The sequence below is a fragment of the Betta splendens genome, chromosome 17 (genome assembly GCF_900634795.4).
Source record: "Betta splendens chromosome 17, fBetSpl5.4, whole genome shotgun sequence".
Classification (NCBI taxonomy): domain Eukaryota; kingdom Metazoa; phylum Chordata; class Actinopteri; order Anabantiformes; family Osphronemidae; genus Betta; species Betta splendens.
The window spans coordinates 16,203,817-16,223,480 of record NC_040897.2 but is presented as its reverse complement, the minus strand read 5'-3'; the positions used below and the strand labels follow the sequence as shown (position 1 = coordinate 16,223,480).

General features: G+C 46.6%; 2 protein-coding genes across 4 annotated transcripts; one reads left to right on the top strand and one right to left on the bottom strand.

Annotated features, from left to right (window-relative positions):
• Positions 1-2,541: 2,541 nt before the first annotated feature.
• On the top strand, positions 2,542-8,590 carry LOC114844218 (immunoglobulin kappa light chain-like). Its single transcript, XM_029131409.3, has 6 exons — positions 2,542-2,903; positions 2,974-3,288; positions 5,606-5,653; positions 7,582-7,884; positions 7,961-8,035; positions 8,109-8,590. Exons 1-6 carry the CDS (start codon positions 2,861-2,863, stop codon positions 8,276-8,278), a joined length of 954 nt encoding a protein of 317 aa, XP_028987242.1. The 5' UTR covers positions 2,542-2,860; the 3' UTR covers positions 8,279-8,590.
• Positions 8,591-13,496: 4,906 nt separating this feature from the next.
• LOC114844211 (uncharacterized) lies at positions 13,497-19,383 on the bottom strand. 3 transcript variants are annotated; one of them, XM_029131396.3, is made up of 5 exons: positions 17,591-19,383; positions 16,425-17,506; positions 16,186-16,330; positions 14,709-15,026; positions 13,497-14,642 (listed from the first exon to the last, which is right to left on the bottom strand). In XM_029131396.3, the coding sequence occupies exons 2-5, from the start codon at positions 16,431-16,433 to the stop codon at positions 14,443-14,445; spliced, it is 672 nt and encodes a 223-aa protein (XP_028987229.1). In that variant the 5' UTR covers positions 16,434-17,506; positions 17,591-19,383; the 3' UTR covers positions 13,497-14,442. The 3 variants fall into 3 exon arrangements, with proteins under 3 accessions (XP_028987229.1, XP_028987230.1, XP_028987231.1); XM_029131397.3 differs by having other exon boundaries at positions 16,651-17,506; XM_029131398.3 differs by having other exon boundaries at positions 17,420-17,506.
• Positions 19,384-19,664: the final 281 nt, after the last annotated feature.

The following is a 19,664-nucleotide window of genomic DNA, read 5'->3' as shown; positions in this document are numbered from 1 at the left end:
CATCAACCAGGTTGATGGTTTGGAGTCGTTCACCTCAGACACACGTTGAGCAGAGACGGGTTTTTGTTTCACTCTCTGTCACTGTGGGAGGATGGTACTACTGGATCTTTGGTTCTGGAACTGAACTAGTCGTTACAGGTGAGACTGAACTTTTCTTTCACCAGTTGAATGGTGTTGAACTTGACTTTGTGCTGCTCAGACTTTGTTTCTTTGTGCAGCAGCTGAAAGCGTGTGTCAGAGTCCAACAGTCTCTGGTTCTGATTCTCATCATCTGCTGCTTCACACGATAAATCACATTGTTGATCAGTAAATGATGAAATGACTTTGACTGAGCACATTCACGCGTTTCTCTTCAACATTAGTGTCGTCAATAGAATTGAATACGTCAAAAAAGGTTGAACATTTTATTTGTATCATTATAGAAACGATCCCAAATAACATGAAGTGTTTAACGTCACATAAATGAAGGATGCTGCGTTTTCAGCTCGTTTGCTTGTGTTTCATCTGTAGATTTATTAAGTGACTGTCAGGTTAAATAAAGGTTCAGATCCGTGTTTGTGACCACAGAAAACCACCTTTAAACAGGCTTAAAGGTTTCATGTGATGGTTCTGATGTCTGAAACCCAGAAACAGGAGGAGACGACTCGGGGGAAGCCACAGTATTTAGTGATGTGCATGAGACAAAGGCTGAAGCTGTAGAGTTCCACGGCTCGTTGTCTAAATGCTGCTCCGTGTGTCTCTGCTGGGTTCTGCCGGTCCAGACGAGCCGGTGCTGAAGCCCGTGGTGAGCGTGTACCCAGCAGCGTCCAGAGGCCTGGAGGCGAGCGGCTCCCTGCTGTGCGTGGCCTCGCACATGTTTCCTCCTCGAGTCCAGATCTTCTGGAAAAGACGAAGGGAGGGTTTTCTTGAGGAGGAGCCTCCACTGAATGAAGAGCAGCTGGAGCTGACGGCGCCGGGACGAACCGCTGCCATAAAGACAATTGATCCAGATGTTGTTCACACGTATAACTACCGCTGCTACGTGCGGCATGAAGGGGGGATGGTGAAGGCCCAGACAGAGCAAGGTAACGGCTGTTTCATTGCTTTGTTGTCGTCTTAGACGCAGGAATCAACGACGCCTCTTGTGTTTCAGTGGTTCCTTCTCTTCTCACGTCTGTCCAGCAGCGGGTCAAGCTGCTGTGCGTGTGCTCCACGGTGCTGATAGTCAAGAGTCTGGTTTACTGCTGTGGACTCTCTGTGCTGAGGATCCTCAGGACCGAGCCTCACCTGCTCTGAGCAGCTCCAAAACAAAAACCTCACCAACGTTCTGTGGAGACTTTTACATTTTTAGTTTAGAGTTGAAGAACATGATAAATTTCAACGCAGGCAAAAAAAAAAGAACCATAATGATTTAATAGTCACATGACTTTTTAATTAGTGATAAGATTTTACTTTAATAGTGTAATGTTTTTATGTTGTTTTATTAATTGACTTATTTGTTTGATGATTTCTATGATTTTTACCAAATGTGTAATTATGAGTTCCATCATTTTTCAACATGTTCTACATTCTGTGATCTTTGATCGTGGTGACGTGGAGCTGAGTGTTACTGAGCAGGAGTCGGGTTCAGGTCGTACTTAAATTCTGCTCCTGGTTGTGAGTAGATTTGGGTCAGAACAGACGTGTGGACCTTTGAATCATTTCATTACCTGCTGTCAGATTTTGCATTTTGCCAAATAAAGTCGACTTTGCAGTAAATTTGATGTGAATAAGTGTTTTTCTCTCTCCTCGATGGTGTGAAGGTTTGACTTCGTGTCTGAGGCTCACATGATGAAGCCTCTTGGTTTAATCTACAGTAGAGCCACAAATCAACATATCCTGTGCTCAAAGTCAGCGTACCAGCAGAAACTATTGCAGCGACCACAACAACTGTCAGGACTGAGACGGCAGCTGCCGTCACCTCATGTGACCCTGAGTGTCTGTCTTCAGGTCTGTAGGAGCTCAGAGACACCAGGATGAAGCTGAACTGGACCCGCTCCTTCAGGAACCGGTGCTGGTGAAAACGAGCCGCTGTGACGTGAGGCCGATCTGATCCTGGACCAGAAACACTGAGGAAGCTGTGCTCAGCTTGTGGTCGTTGATCGTTTGCTGCCTGTTGCTGTAAATGTTCCGTCCTCGTGGACTCGTCCCACGTTCACTGGGTTCATCTGGACCCGTCACACAGGGAAACGTCCAGACTCTGAGCTGCCGCCGCGTCTCCGCTGCAGTGACGGCTGCAGCGTCTGGACCAGAACCAGACCCAACCAAACCCAGCGTTCTGCAGAGTCTGTGACCAAGAGCTGCGTCACAGCGACGTGTGCAGCTCTTCACAGCCTCGAGTCAAACGCTGACGCGTCCCATTGGTCAAATCGTACAGAGACAAACACACGATTGGTTCAATGTGAGTCTGTTTTATTCAGGTGGTTTGTTGTTAATGTGAGGTGTTCAGGACTCACACTATGATCACAGCTCACTAGTGATGTGACCAGAACACGTGTGGAGACGACACGGAGCTGGAGCTGACGATGAGGAGCAGACAGGAAGCTGCTCTCAGCTCCAGTCTGACTCTGAACACGTCGCTGCTGCAGCTCATGGAGCTGATCTGTGCTTCAGGTTGAAGCAGAGTCCAGAAGGAAGCGTTCATCAGAGACGGCTGAGCTTTGAAGCTGACGCTTCACATCCATCTGACTGTTTCACTGCTTTTACTGAGCTTCTGAGCAGCAGAGACGCTGAATGACGGCAGCTGTGCGTCAGAGACCACGTGGCCTCGTCCTGGTTGGTCCTCAGCTGCATCAGACGCCACTTCTCCTCAGGTTCACCAGAGGAAACAGCGCTGCACAAAATGCTTTTCCTCCCAGCTGCTGCTCTGTGCTGCCTGTGTTCAGGTGAGTGTTTCCAGCAAACTCCACCTGGAGCCGTCACACTGACCTTCATCTGTCTGCTGTTTCTCTGCAGCACTGGTTGCCATGGCAGCACAGCTGCATCAGGAGGACTTAACCTTGACCAGGAGGTCGGGAGGAAGCATCTCCTTCAGCTGTCGAGACACTCACCAGTGTGGCAGCTACATCTACTGGTACCAGAAGAAACAAGGAGGAACGTTCAGAGTGATTCTTGGTATTAATAAGAATAATGGAAACATAGCTAAAGGTTACAATCATCCTCAGGAAAATGATTTCTCATCAGTAAATAAAGGAAAAGATTGGGAGCTGGAGCTCAAACAGGTTAAAGTGGATCACGCTGCCTCCTACTACTGCACCTGTTGGAAGTCTGGTTCCCACAGTGAGACATGATTCATGAAGCCTGAACAAAAAGCAGCAGCTGAACAGACGTCAGACAGGAGGAGACAGTGAAACCTCAGCACAGCTTCACACAGATCACGTCACACATTTGGTCCATTCAAGCTTCAGTTGGACTCTTCATGTTCGGTTCATTTCTGTTATTTGACTTTGACAACAAGAATCAAAGATTAAATGTTTGTCCAGCCATTACATAAAAACAACTACACATATATTATATTCGACACACAACATCATTAGTGCATGAAGATCCACATATTCATCAGTTCTCCGCTGGTATGAGATGTTCATACAGTACAGTGCAAGTGACAGTTTGTTTTAGGAAGGCTGAATTTACACTCCTCAGTGTGAATAATACAGAATCCTTATTGAGCCCCTGGCCGTGTTAGTGCAGTGGTTAGCACGGACATCCGGCGTAAAAACTCACCAAATCTGTCACACAAAACATGCACTGTGGTGACCTCTGACGGCATAAAGCCTAAAGGAGTTACCTTTTACTTATTGAACCGGTAAATCTTACTGTGATGTGCCCTGGTCCTCTCTCTCTCTCTCTCTCTCTCTCTCTCTCTCTCTCTCTCTCTCTCTCTCTAAAGACCTCGTCCAGGAGGCTGCAACTCTGCTGCTGGACAGAATACTGTGAAAGAGCTGCAGGAGGAGTGGAAGAATGGAAGCTTCATGGTGTTCAGGAGAAGGAGAAGAGAGCAAGTTATTCTAAGTAGGTTAAGGATTGGTCACACTTATCTGAACAGCACTTTACATATGATGGGCCGACATACCGATGGTGATGTGAGTTCTGTGGTGAGACGTAGGAGGGACAGGGAGGTGATGGTGAGGAGCGTGAGGGAAGCAGAGGGGAAAGATGTGTGTTTGAGGAGTGTTTGAAGCTGGAGGATCAGGGAGAGGGTTGAATGCTCTGTTTTACAGGTCCTGCGTTAGTTAAGAGGGTGTGCTTCATAACCCACCCAACGCAACCCAGGTCAATAAAAACTGTTTTACAACGTGTGGAATATTAAACAGGGGCCATATTATAAATGAAATAAATGACCAACAAAGTGCTGTCCAAGTAGAACCTCTAGTTCTTCAGTCCTGCTGACAGTAGCTGGTGCTGGTGATAACACATATGTTGAATTAATTTCATGTCTCCACTACCAGCCTTCACGTAAAAGGCAGCTCGGGCTCAGTTCATCGTTCACAGCTCAGGATCGGTGGCAGCACCAAGTGCTACAGCTCCTTCCTGATTCGTTCATATGGATCGTTCGTTCGTTTACTTGTCACGTGACAGCCGAGCTGCGAGGCTTTTTGGGACGCGCCACAGTTGCTCGCAGCTCTGGAGATGATTGGCCGGTTCCCTGAGTTACAGGAAGAGCTGGCCTCCGAAGCAGCTGATCACTGTCCGACGCAGTGGACACCAGCCCCCTGCCCCCTCTGTCCCTCACAGCAGCTCAGGTGAGACGTGAGCTGAGGATAAAAACCAGGAAGGGCCAGACGGCATCAGCTCCAGGCTCCTTAAGTCCTGTGCAGATGAACTGTGTGGCTATGGAGCAAGTCTTCAACCAGAGCCTCAAGCTGAGGGTGGTACCACGGCTCTGGAAGACTTCCTGTGTGGTACCAGTGCCCAAGACAACGCACCCTAAAGACCTCAACAACTTCAGGCCGGTGGCTCTGACACCACACCTCATGAAGACACTAGAGAGACTGGTTCTACATCAACTGCGCTGCATGGTGAGCTCAGCAATGGATCTGCTGCAGTTTGCCTACCAGTCTGGCATCGGAGTAAAGGACGCCATCATCTTCCTGCTCCATCGTTCACTGGCCCACCTTGGGAAGCCTGACAGCACTGTGAGGATTCTGTTAATGAGACGATCAGAGACAAACATGGAGATAAACATCAACCAGGTTGATGGTTTGGAGTCGTTCACCTCAGACACACGTTGAGCAGAGACGGGTTTTTGTTTCACTCTCTGTCACTGTGTTACTTGATCTTTGGTTCTGGAACTGAACTGGTCGTCACAGGTAAAAAAAATCATTTCCTTTTATTCTGAGTTAAAAGTATTTGTGTTTAAAATGTATGAAGTTGATCACAGTTACCTGGTTCATTCTGGGGAGAACATAAACTTCTGAACATGTTTAAAGATAATTTATCAGAAATGTTTGAAATCACACAGTGGTTTAGAAACAAACAGTAGAAAAACTGATGACAGAGCTGAAATTAAAACCAGGTTTGAGTCGTTCACCTCAGACACACGTTGAGCAGCGACGGGTTTTTGTTTCACTCTCTGTCACTGTGGGAGGATATTGGTACTACATATTTGGTTCTGGAACTGAACTGGTCGTCACAGGTAAAAATTTAAGTTAAAAGTATTTGTGTTTAAAATGTTGTTTGGTTCATGGGAGAGAATATGAACATCTAAAACTGTTTGACCTTTTAAACAATTTAAACAATTTATCACAAATGGTTCAAACCACAAAGTAAAAGCTAAAACAGTGGTTTAGACACAAACAGATAAACTGATCTGAAATAAGAACCAGGTTGATGGTTTGGAGTCGTTCACCTCAGACACACGTTGAGCAGTGATGGGTTTTTGTTTCACTCTCTGTCACTGTGGGATCTAATCTTTGGTTCTGGAACTGAACTGGTCGTCACAGGTAAAAATTTTCATTTTATTTGAGTTAAAAATAATTGTGTTTAAAATGTCAGAAATTGCTCAGAGTTGTTTGGTTCATCCTGGGGAGAACATGAATTTCGTAACATGTTTAAAGAGAAATTTTCAGAAATGGTTAAAATCACAAAGTAAAAGCTGAAACCGTGGTTTAGACAAGAACTGGTCACAGAGTTTAAATAAGAACCAGGTTGATGGTTTGGAGTCGTTCACCTCAGACACACGTTGGGCAGCGACGGGTTTTTGTTTCACTCTCTGTCACTGTGGGACGATATTTGTACGACATCTTTGGTTCTGGAACTGAACTGGTCGTCACAGGTAAAAATAATAATTTTATTTTATTCTGAGTTAAAAATATTTGTGTTTAAAATGTCAGAGGTTGTTCATGCTGTGGAGAATATGAATTTTGAAACATGTTTAAAGAGAATTTTTCAGAAATGGTTCAAATCACAAAGTAAAAGCTGAAACAGTGGTTTAGACACAAACTGATAAACTGATCTGAAATAAGAACCAGGTTGATGGTTTGGAGTCGTGCACCTCAGACACACGTTGAGCAGCGACGGGTTTTTGTTTCACTCTCTGTTACTGTGGGAGGATGGTACTACGGCATCTTTGGTTCTGGAACTGAACTGGTCGTCACAGGTAAAAATTAACATTTTATTTCACAGAGTCAAAAATGTTTGTGTTTAAAATGTATTAAGTTGATCAGAGTTACTTGGTGGGGAGAACATAAACTTCTGAACATGTTTAAAGATAATTCTTCAGAAACGGTTAAAATCACACAGTGGTTTAGAAACAAACAGTAGAAAAACTGATGACAGAGCTGAAATTAAAACCACGTTTGGAGTCGTTCACCTCAGACACACGTTGAGCAGCGACGGGTTTTTGTTTCACTCTCTGTCACTGTGGGACGACATTGGGACTACTACATCTTTGGTTCTGGAACTGAACTGGTCGTCACAGGTGAGACTGAACTTTTCTTTCACCAGTTGAATGGTGTTGAACCTGACTTTGTGCTGCTCAGACTTTGTTTCTTTGTGCAGCAGCTGAAAGCGTGTGTCAGAGTCCAACAGTCTCTGGTTCTGATTCTCATCATCTGCTGCTTCACACAATAAATCACATTGTTGATCAGTAAATGATGAAATGACTTTGAGCAGATTCACGCGTTTCTCTTAAACATTAGTGTCGTCAATAGAATTGAATACGTCAGAAAAATGTGGAACATTTTATTTGTATCATAGAAACGACCCCAAATAACATGAAGTGTTTAACGTCACATAAATGAAGGACGCTGCGTTTTCAGCTCGTTTGCTCGTGTTTCATCTGTAGATTTATTACGTGACTGTCACCTTAAATAAAGGTCCAGATTCGTGTTTGTGACCACTGAAAACCCCCTTTAAACAGGCTTAAAGGTTTCATGTGATGGTTCTGATGTCTCACGCTGAATTCTGCAGCCGTGAGGCTGAAACCCAGAAACAGGAGGAGACGACTCGGGGGAAGCCACAGTATTTAGTGATGTGCATGAGACAAAGGCTGAAGCTGTAGAGTTCCACGGCTCGTTGTCTAAATGCTGCTCCGTGTGTCTCTGCTGGGTTCTGCCGGTCCAGACGAGCCGGTGCTGAAGCCCGTGGTGAGCGTGTACCCAGCAGCGTCCAGAGGCCTGGAGGCGAGCGGCTCCCTGCTGTGCGTGGCCTCGCACATGTTTCCTCCTCGAGTCCGCTTCTCCTGGAAGGTCCAGAAGGAGGACGGCTCCTGGGCCAAGCCGAGCCGACCCGAGGAAGAGCAGCTGGAGCTGGAGGAGTCGGGACGCAGCGCCTCCATCCTGCTCCACGGGCCACAGAGCAGCACCGCTAAATACCGCTGTGAGGTGCAGCACGAAGGGGGGGCGGCGGAGGCCCGCACGGCTCAAGGTACCCGAGCTGCGGACGCTCCGGCACCGAGCGGGCTCGGCCCGGCTCGGCGCTGACGCGTGTGCTTGTGTTGCAGAGGTTCCGGCTCCAGCGGCCTCGTGTCCTCCAGAGAGAGAAGCAGCAGCGCCGGCAGCTCTGCAGCCGACTGACGGTGAGAGCAGCTGCTGCGTCTCTGAGGAGCAGCAGAGCAGCGGACTGACGTCTGTGTCCACCTTCTGTTGCAGAGCTTCCCCTGGACCGGGACCGGGACCGGGACCGGGAGCAGAACCCATTGGAGCAGCAGCGGGTCAAGCTGCTGTGCGTGTGCTCCACGGTGCTGATAGTCAAGAGTCTGGTTTACTGCTGTGGACTCTCTGTGCTGAGGATCCTCAGGACCGAGCCTCACCTTTTCTGAGCAGCTCCACAGACCTTTGATCCACATTTAAAATGGAAACTATGACCTGTTGGATGTGTCAATGAGTCTTAGATGACGTAACCCATCAATGTTTTGTTCCTCAAACATCTGTCCCAGGTCACCGGTCACTCAATATGTAGAAGTGTTTATTAATTTCTTTTGTTAAAAACAGAAAGTGATGCTTCTCTGTGGCTTACAGATTATTTTTTATGTAATAATGTTTTCTGCTTGTTTTTTTATATTATATTAAAGTGTGACAAGTTTGTGAGTTTGAATTTACTTAATAATAAATTTAATTGACTTAACAATTAATTTTTTCTTCTTTGCACCAGACCATGACAGTTAGTTGTAAATTACCCTAGCAAAGGACTAGACTTGGGTGTAAAAAAACATTATGTAAACATTTATGTTTACGTTCTTTAACCTTGTGAACTAAAAGAAGATTAATTTATATGTAAGTATTTAAACAACAACTGCAAACGTACAGACACAGATGTTATAAAGCAATAGGCCAAATATGACATTCAGGTTTGTCTAATAAATTAAGGTTCTACGCTGATGACACTTTGGTTTACACAAGTAAACGAGCTACAAAAAATGGAAAACACATTAGAATTAGTCTTTAATTCAAGATTCAAAATACTTTGTTCCCCCCAAAAAATGATTTGCCTGCTTTGCTCTCACAAATAAAAAGGTAAACTACACAGACACAGGTGGACCCTTACAGACAGAGGAGCAGTTGTACAGACTGATGGCACCGGTAGGAAGGATCTCTGGTGGCGTTCTATGGAGAACCTAATACTGATCAGCCTGTGGCTGCAGGTGCTCCTCTGTCCAGCCTCACACTGTGTGGGGGTGGAGGTGTTGTCTATGAGAGGAGGTCGACCAGCATCCTCCTCTCAGGAGGTCCTCATGGACCGGGACCGCATTGCTTTTTGTTTTAAGTTGTTCTTTTTTAAATTTAGGTACAACGTAATCTGTAAATCAATATGTGCATGTGAGTGATTCCACCCTGTCACAACAGAGACTTTAGCCTCAAAAATGTTCTCAAGCTTAAAATAGAAAGGAACTAAACTACCGTGATGAGAAGCATCGAAGACAATGTGTAGCTTCAGCAGCAAAGTGAAGCCTCAAGCTTTGACTTATTCTCTTTGGCTCTGGTCCATCACTACTGTAGCAGATGTTTGTGTCACTGCCCAGATCCTCGTACTTGTCCATGGGATAATGAAGGACTTCACCATAGTGGAGGAGCTGGTGGTCAATACTTAAATAAGGACATAGTGACATAAGCTGCCACACAGACGTCAGACGCTCGTCCTGAGCCTTGGAGGCCTTCTCACCAAAGTCACTGTTCAGCAACACTCATTTTAAAATATGTACAATATATATATTGTAATATATAATACAAGGTCATGATTATAATGTCTTTAGGAAGCAAAGAACCTTGTTCCAAAAATAAATAAAAGTTGTTTGGGGTTAGAAATGAATCACAATGTAACAAAATGTTCACATTTTGTTTACCATAGTTTTGATTAAATACATTTTTGTGAGGCATCCTCACTGTTTCATTGCTTTATTTTAATGTATTACCAGTTTATGAAAACAATGGAATTTGCTGAATTGTTTTACGCAGAATTGAGTTCAAACTTTTGACCCTCCGTGTTATTTTCTTTTTCATGTGGCCCCATACAAAAAAGAAATGTCCAACATGCCACTGGCCACCACAGACTGAAAGTCCATCTGCAGCATGGTGCTGCTCAGAGTTCTTTCCAGCTTATGGTCCAAATGAACGTCAGCTGTGACGGAGACGGGAGAAACTGACTGAAACCTCCTCCAGGAGTAAAGTAAAGTAGAAGTCACACAGCAGTGACACCTTCAGGTTTAATATGAGCAGTGTTCACCACAGAACCATCAGCCTCATTTGTTCAGGCAGCACGTCCAGACCAGAACCAGTCACTGGACGTGGAGCTGAGTCAGACCTGAAACACAAGCAAAACCTAAACCTGAACTGAAGCACGGCTGTGATTAACGATGGGTCAGTGTTGAACCAGTAGTAACATGGCCTGAGGCCTGAAGCCTGAACCTGAACCTGAAGCCTGAAGCCTGAAGCCTGAACCTGAACCTGAAGCCTGAACCTGAAGCCTGAAGCCTGAGGCCTGGAGCCTGAAGCTGAAGCCTGAACCTGGAGCCTGAAGCCTGAACCTGGAGCCTGAGGCCTGAAGCTGAAGCTGAACCTGAAGCCTGGAGCCTGAACCTGAACCTGAAGCCTGAAGCCTGAACCTGAAGCCTGAACCTGGAGCCTGAAGCTTGAATTTGAAACCTGAAACCTGAAGCCTGAAGCCTGGAACCTGAACCTGGAACCTGAGGCCTGGAACCTGGAACCTGGAGCCTGTTCTAACGGGTCAGAGCGTGTTTATCAGCCATGAGCGTCTCAGACACCAGAGGCTGAACACAACCTGTGTGATGGAAGCAGTGAAAACCTCTCACTGGGCTGTTGTGAGAAACTTTGCAGCATTTGCAGTTTATTAAAACCGATCAGACCTCAGACTTGTATCATTTGTGTTTTCTCTCAGATAAACACGCAGATGCTTCCTGGAACCATCCTCTCACCTCACGCTTGGTTCTAACTGTCGCTGTTGTTCTAAAACCACAAACCACAGCCATCGATGTGAGGCGGCGGCGCCGAAAGCCGCGCTGCCGCCTGCTGCTGACAGGAAGTGCTGCTAATAACCACAGAGCAGCTCTGCACCGGCTGCTGTTCTTCCACTGCGCACTCCACCCACGCAGAACCAGGTAGAACCACAGACGACCCAGCTTCGCCTCAGCGTCCTCCACCCACGCAGAACCAGGCAGAACCATGCAGAACCACAGACGACCCAGCTTCACCTCAGCGTCCTCCACCCACGCAGAACCAGGCAGAACCAGGCAGAACCACAGACGACCCAGCTTCACCTCAGCGTCCTTCACCCACATAGAACCACGCAGAACCAGGCAGAACCACGCAGAACCACGCAGACCCAGCTTCACCTCAGCGTCCTCCACCCACGCAGAACCAGGCAGAACCACAGACGACCCAGCTTCGCCTCAGTGTCCTCCACCCACGCAGAACCAGGCAGAACCAGGCAGAACCACGCAGACCCAGCTTCACCTCAGCGTCCTTCACCCACGCAGAACCAGGCAGAACCACAGACGACCCAGCTTCGCCTCAGCGTCCTCCACCCACGCAGAACCAGGCAGAACCAGGCAGAACCACGCAGACCCAGCTTCACCTCAGCGTCCTTCACCCACGCAGAACCAGGCAGAACCAGGCAGAACCAGCTTCACTTCAGCGTCCTCCACCCACGCAGAACCCCATAGAACCAAGCAGACCCAGCTTCACCTCAGCGTCCTCCACCCACGCAGAACCAGGCAGAACCACAGACGACCCAGCTTCGCCTCAGTGTCCTCCACCCACGCAGAACCAGGCAGAACCAGGCAGAACCACGCAGACCCAGCTTCACCTCAGCGTCCTCCACCCACGCAGAACCAGGCAGAACCACAGACGACCCAGCTTCGCCTCAGTGTCCTCCACCCACACAGAACCAGGCAGAACCAGGCAGAACCACGCAGACCCAGCTTCACCTCAGCGTCCTTCACCCACGCAGAACCAGGCAGAACCACAGACGACCCAGCTTCGCCTCAGCGTCCTCCACCCACGCAGAACCAGGCAGAACCACGCAGACCCAGCTTCACCTCAGCGTCCTTCACCCACGCAGAACCAGGCAGAACCAGGCAGAACCAGGCACAACCAGCTTCACCTCAGCGTCCTCCACCCACGCAGAACCCCATAGAACCAAGCAGACCCAGCTTCACCTCAGCGTCCTTCACCCACTCAGAACCAGGCAGAACCACGCAGAACCAGGCAGAACCACGCAGAACCACGCAGACCCAGCTTCACCTCAGCGTCCTTCACCCACGCAGAACCAGGCAGAACCACAGACGACCCAGCTTCGCCTCAGCGTCCTCCACCCACGCAGAACCAGGCAGAACCAGGCAGAACCACGCAGACCCAGCTTCACCTCAGCGTCCTTCACCCACGCAGAACCAGGCAGAACCAGGCAGAACCAGCTTCACTTCAGCGTCCTCCACCCACGCAGAACCCCATAGAACCAAGCAGACCCAGCTTCACCTCAGCGTCCTCCACCCACGCAGAACCAGGCAGAACCACAGACGACCCAGCTTCGCCTCAGTGTCCTCCACCCACACAGAACCAGGCAGAACCAGGCAGAACCACGCAGACCCAGCTTCACCTCAGCGTCCTTCACCCACGCAGAACCAGGCAGAACCACAGACGACCCAGCTTCGCCTCAGCGTCCTCCACCCACGCAGAACCAGGCAGAACCACGCAGACCCAGCTTCACCTCAGCGTCCTTCACCCACGCAGAACCAGGCAGAACCAGGCAGAACCAGGCACAACCAGCTTCACCTCAGCGTCCTCCACCCACGCAGAACCCCATAGAACCAAGCAGACCCAGCTTCACCTCAGCGTCCTTCACCCACGCAGAACCAGGCAGAACCAGGCAGAACCAGGCACAACCAGCTTCACCTCAGCGTCCTCCACCCACGCAGAACCCCATAGAACCAAGCAGACCCAGCTTCACCTCAGCGTCCTTCACCCACACAGAACCAGGCAGAACCAGGCAGAACCACGCAGACCCAGCTTCACCTCAGCGTCCTTCACCCACGTAGAATCAGGCAGAACCAGGCAGACCCAGCTTCACCTCCAACCTTCACACATGATAAAAATGTTCTGAACCAGATGAATAATGAGGAGAAAATGACTGATGGGACTTTTCATGGTCCCATTCATGGACCCAGAGGACATCAGTGTCCATCATTATACTTGTCATCGTTACCTGGTCAGTCGGTGTCAAACATTTGTTACAGCTTTCAGCATTAGTTATATTAGGGATTTAATAGTTTCTGTTATATTGATAATATATATACTTTATTGATCCCCTTGGAGAAATTGTTTCTTGTTGAGAATTGTTGAGAGAGAGATTTTGAGATGAAAAATCCTTGGTCAACTGGGTTCAACCACGCAACTTGGTGCTTTACAGACCAGCACTTTTACCTTGAGCCACCGACTACGACATAAAATGACAGCTACAGAACCTTACATTATGAAGCATGCTCCTATAAATACAACACAGAGGTAAAATGATAAAAAAAAAACAACACAGGTTGACAGGGTTTTTATTTTATGATTATGAATTTAGAATTACAAAAGATAAGAGATAGAGAAAACAGATATTACAATATAGAAATATTGAAAATATTAAAATAAAAATTCAGAAACATTTTTCCTAATTAAAATTGTAACATTTTGTAAAATATAGTAAAAGTAAAAAATATGAACAATTTCAATTTGTAAGTATCCTATTGGACAATTGGAAAATAAAATTAAAAACACTAAATTATCAAAAGATCTTAATATTAAGACATTATTTTAAAAGCATTTAATAACAATAAAAAAGAAATATGTCAAATAAACATAATATTGACAAGACTAGAAGCTGCACTGAGATGTTACAACAATCTGTTTATATTTAAACTTAGTCATCTGAAAGAGAATAAAATAAAAATTTAGATGACTTTCATGTGTGTGAACATGAACCCGGTGAGCGAAAGATTGAGTTCATGTATTAATAGGTTGGTGGGTAATTCATTCATTCGTCCAGTTGTCAGTAATTCATGCATTTGTTCATCCGTTGGTGAGTGATTCATTTGTTTGTTAATTCATTCATTTATGCAGTGGTTCATTCGTTCATTCGTTCGTTCGTTCGTTCATTCATCAGTTGGTCGGTGATTCATTTGTTTGTTTATTCATTCATTTGAGCAGTGGTTCATTCGTTCATTCGTTCTTCATTCGTTCTTCATTCGTTCGTTCATTCGTTCATCAGTTGGTCGGTGATTCATTTGTTTGTTTATTCATTCATTTGTGCAGTGGTTCATTCATTCATTCGTTCATTCGTTCATCAGTTGGTCGGTGATCCATTTGCTTGTTAATTCATTCATTTGTGCAGTGGTTCATTCATTCATTCGTTCATTCGTTCATCAGTTGGTCGGTGATTCATTTGTTTGTTTATTCATTCATTTGTGCAGTGGTGCATTCGTTCATTCGTTCATTCATTCATTCGTTCATTCTTCCCGCTGGCTCTGAGCACACACAGTCCGCAGCAGTAGACCACGCTCTTGGCGAGCAGCACAACGTACGTGAGGCACAGCTGCCGCTCCCGGCGCCAGTTGTCCTGCTCCCCAGAGGATGCAGCAGAACCGGGTGAACCGGGTGAAACGGGGGGCAGTGGCGGAGCGGCAGACACCTCTGAAACAGACAACACGTCAATACGACGCGAAGCGGAACCTGAGCCCAGGCCCGGCGGGTTCCTACCTTGGTCCTGGGGCGCGTCCGCGGCTCCAGACTCGTGCTCGACGTGGCAGCGGTACTTATACGTGTACTGAGCGTCCGGTTCCACGGCTCGGATGGCGACCACGCGTCCGGACACCACCAGCTCCAGCCGCTCCCCCTGGTCGGGGCGCAGCTCCTCCAGCGGCCCGTTCTCCCTCCGCCTTTTCCACGAGAAGCGGACCAGAGGAGGCGTCATGGCGGAGGCCACGCACAGCAGGAGGTCCCTGCTCCGCGGTCCGGACCGGCACCGGGACCGGGCGGATGGATACACGCTGAGCTGCGGCCTCCGCACCTGCTCACCTGACGACACACACTGCGCGTTAATTGATGCTTAATTAGGCACAGCTGGCGTTTAGGTGCCGAACAGCAACTAATGCATCAGAAGTAATAGGACTGAAGGATAAACACAATAAATACTTGTCTCTGTATTAAAAAAGTAATTATCTTTAAAAAAAATCACTTTATTGTTAAATAACAATAATTTAATGTAATAAAGCCTGCTTTACTAAATAAAGCAGGTTTACTAAATAAAATTACTGTCATCATTTCATGATTATATATATATATATATATATGTGTGTGTGTATATATATAATATTTATGGTTTATTTTAATTAGACCATCTTTTAAAAAAACATTGTATTATTCTATAGAATATTAGGTTTTCAGAGATTGAAGGCTTATTACATGTGAACGCAGAAATTATATTTTTATCCGTTTAACACAATTCACTTTATTACATTTTTGCATTTCACTTTTTGTTGAAGATTTTTGCATGAATATATTTTTATATTTTTGAAAATATTTTTTTTTAATTGCTGCATTTTGCATTTAATATTTATCACATCTTAATAAAAGCTCACAAACAATAAATTAAAAGGTTAATTATTAAAGCCACTAGGTTATCGAATATCTAATTTAATCAAGTGTCACCAGCTGCTAAAACAATGTTTACACTGGATCAGTTTAGTGTTAGTTTTATGTTTTTGTATGTTTGTGTGATGTTAACGCGTCAACTCATCTGCTGCTCATCAGCTGTAAACCATTAATATGATGACGGATCATTTATAATAAGGCTCCACCTTTATTAAAGCTCAAAGGTGGGAATGTCGTGGGACGGGAAAATCTGCCTCGCATCTTTAATAACCTTTAACGTGAACCCAGTCTTTCTGCAGCTTTACAGTCACACAGTGAACATGTGTAGGAAGCAGTCGACAGTCACTCAGGGTGAATAAATGTCATTAACCTCCTGCGCAGTCACAGTCTGAGCCTGAAGAAAAGATCAGATCTTCATCTCATCCGGATTTTAAAGTTCACTGAGCGTTAGGACACGTTTCAACTTTTCCTCCACTCATGGTTTAGTTTAACTCTGAATCAAGCAGCGGCTCCTTGATTCAAACACCACTTTAACTAAGTCACCAACATCTGCAGTGAAACCTGGAAGGAAGTTCGTTCTTACCTGTAACAAACAGCTTTGTTCCGGAGCCGAAGACGAGGAACCTGTCAGATTCACTGGCTCCTTCCACGGTGACGCAGGCTGCGACAAAAACCCGTCTGCTGCAGAGGCGCTGCAGCTCCATCACAGGCTCCAATGACGTCCACTCCTATTTGAGGCGTATGTCAAGAAGAAGAGTGTTTATTTATTATTTAGACAAAAACTCGTTGTCATTATAATTAAGAATTCAAATAAAAACATACATCCGACATAAATAGGAGCTGCTGTCACATGGCAACAATAACAGTGAAGTCAGGATGGTTTTAGAACTAATGAATGAATATATACGTTGAAATGTGAAAGAGAAGTGGGAGCGTATTAAAGAAAAGAAGAAGAAGAAGAAAGCCTTTGGTCACTATGACAACAGGATTGGTCCTCTGCCTTTAACCCATCCTGGAGGAGCTGCCTGCGTCTTGCTCAAGGACACACCTGGCAGCAGTGGCCGAGCGTGTGTCCATCAGTGGCAGAGACTTCAGACAGTCAGGTCCATGTTTGTTCATCAGCCGGAGGTGAACGCAGTGTCGCTTCCTGTTTGACTTCAGGCTTCATGAATCATGATCCAACAGGAGGTCGAGGAAGCATTAACCGTCATAACTTTACATGTGTTTCATCTGAAAACCTTTTATAGAAAGTCAGTGATTAGTGTCAGTTTGATTATTTTCTGTTCTTTATATTCATTGATCAAGTGTAACATTTTGCTCAGCTGTTCCCTGTCATCAGACTCTGACTGAGGACGCATCCTGTTGTCACAATCTGCAGCTCACGCAGTGTGAAGCTCTGTTCTACGTGTGGGTGAATCATGACATTGGTCCAAGCAGCACCAGACAGAGGATGAGCCTTCAGCTCCGTGTGCTCGCGGCTCTGGTGACAGCGGTGCAGCTGCGGTTTCACTGTCTCCTCCTGTTTGACATCTGCTCATGTGCTGGTTTTTGTTCAGGCTGCAGGAGTGAGTTCTCGCTGTGGGAAGGCTTCTTCCAGCAGACACAGTAGTAGGAGGCCGAATGGCTGGGCTTCATTTTTTTGATCATCAGCTCACAACCGTTCGGTTTCCGTGAAGCATCGAAATCATCTCTTTGAGGATGAGCGTAGCGGGTATTCACTGCCCCATCACTCAGACTGATACGCAGAATCACTCGCAGCGGCTCTGTGTCTGTCTTCTGGTACCAGTAAACATGGTTTTTAACACACTGCCCAGTACCTGAGCACCTAATGGTGTCGGTTTCACCGAGTCTCTTGGTCAGTGACAACGGGGTCTGGATCAGCTCTTCTGCCACAGAAACCAGTGCTGCAGAGAAACAGGCACATGAAAGTCAGGGTGTCAGTTTGCTCCAGAGGAGTTTCTGCCTCCTGATTGGCTGGAAACACTCACCTGAACACAGGCAGCACAGAGCAGCAGCTGGGAGGAAAAGCATTTTGTGCAGCGCTGTTTCCTCTGGTGAACCTGAGGAGAAGTGGCGTCTGATGCAGCTGAGGACCAACCAGGACGAGGCCACGTGGTCTCTGACGCTCAGCTGCCGTCAGCCCTTGTGGTGGACACCTGCTGTGACGCTGCTTTTTGTCCTGTCCCACCATGAAACACAGGTTTGGGACTGATCCAGGATCCTGAACTGTCCAGAATCATGTCCTTGTTTACACAAAGCATGTTGAGTACATAATGTAATGAAGTAATTCTGTTTGAGTTAACAGCTGCAGTGGTTATACATTGTTTTCACAGTCACCTGTGGTTGTCTGTCATGCTTCTAGACTTGGAGACACCCAGAAAACAAGCATTTATCACATGATCAGTTTTGGCGCTACGATTAACAGAGCAAAGAGTAAGACTGCCCCCCAGTGGTCAGTAGTAGGAACTAACGCAGCCCTGGAGGATGCCAGTTATGGTTGTCATGACAACGGGAAGACGCTCTGAACTCTGAAGTGACTGAGCCACGTTCAGCAGTAGACGCTGGTTTAAAGCTGCTGAGTGGGAACTATTTCAGATTTACAAGCTTGAGTCCAGTTTAAAGGTTTAAGTGTCTTCTGTAAAACCAGACCAGCTTTTCTGGAAGAAGCATTGAAGATGAGTTTTTTTAGATCACTGCAATAAACCTTCTTTAACAGTTTATTTGTAATGTGAAGGAACAGACATTCATAAATCATTGATAATGTGATGAATACTCCACCATAAACTGACCCAGCTCATCGTCTCCATGTCAGTGGATCAGGAGCTTCCTGACCGAAAGCAGGCAGATGAGGCCGGGCAGCGTCACATCTGGCACCCGCACCATCAGCACCATCTGCCCCGGTCTGTCCTCCACCTCCATCACTGTGTGGGTTGGTTCAGCCACCAAACAGGACAGACACAGACTGCAGCGGGGGGTCCGGTCAGCATAGAAGATCATCGGGTCTAAGCGTCCATCCATGGAGCACCGGTACCGGTCCAGACTCAGGAAACGGGCTGTCAGCATCACTGCTGACCAACACACCCTGACACAAACTGCTTAAACTCCTCCCCTCTGGCAGGGTCACGGAACCATAGCCACCAGAACCAGCAGAACCAGCAGAACCAGCAGAACGACAAGAACCACCAGAACCAGCAGAACCAGAGCAAGCTTTTTCTCCAGCTGTGTCTGAGCTGAACTCTACAGGTCACACAATACAATGACTGAATGACTCTTCACAGACACAAACATAAACCTTCAATAACCACTGTTGATCGTGACACAGTGAGCTGCAGTTTATATTCTTTATTTGTTCATTTTTGTAAATAACTACAATTAAAATGTAAATATTAATTGGGAACAAAGACGGAGTCAGACCGCATATATTTCCTTGGTTGTCCTGTAAAAACTTGGCCATTAAAGCTGATTCTGACTGTGGCCTGACACCAGCAGGTTCCTGGTATTTGACCCGAGGCAGCAGAGTCAAACAGTGCCTGTTCCTTCACACAGTGGCAGTACTTCAGCTGAATGATGAACAAACTCAGTCACACCAGTCTGGCTCATTTACTTTACTCTGTCACCCCTGACCATCACTAAGGAGTCGTTAAGCCGCTGGTGCTCGTCGTTCACTTGTCCGCCAGCAGGCGGCGGTAGAGCGTTCATGGACCACATTTACCCCAGGTTTCACCGAACCACGGTGGGACGTTTAGGTCTAAAGCCTCCAGGAGATAAATATGGGCTTGGATCAGTTTTTGTTGCTCAGCGGAAAACCATTAAATTTAAATGTTTTGGAAAGGAATTTGTGACCATATTTCAGTCAGGTCCAGATCAGCAGACGTTGACAGACTCTCGGCGGCTTTAATGGCTTAATAGCAAACGTAAAAGATCAGTACTTCATACTTAGGTTAAACAGAGCTCATTAGATGAAGCATGCTAACAGCTAAGCTAACCACTACACTCTAGTGAAGCAAACCGCGCTAGTTTTATGTGTCAAAGCACCCAGACCACTGCAGCACGTGTGTAAAA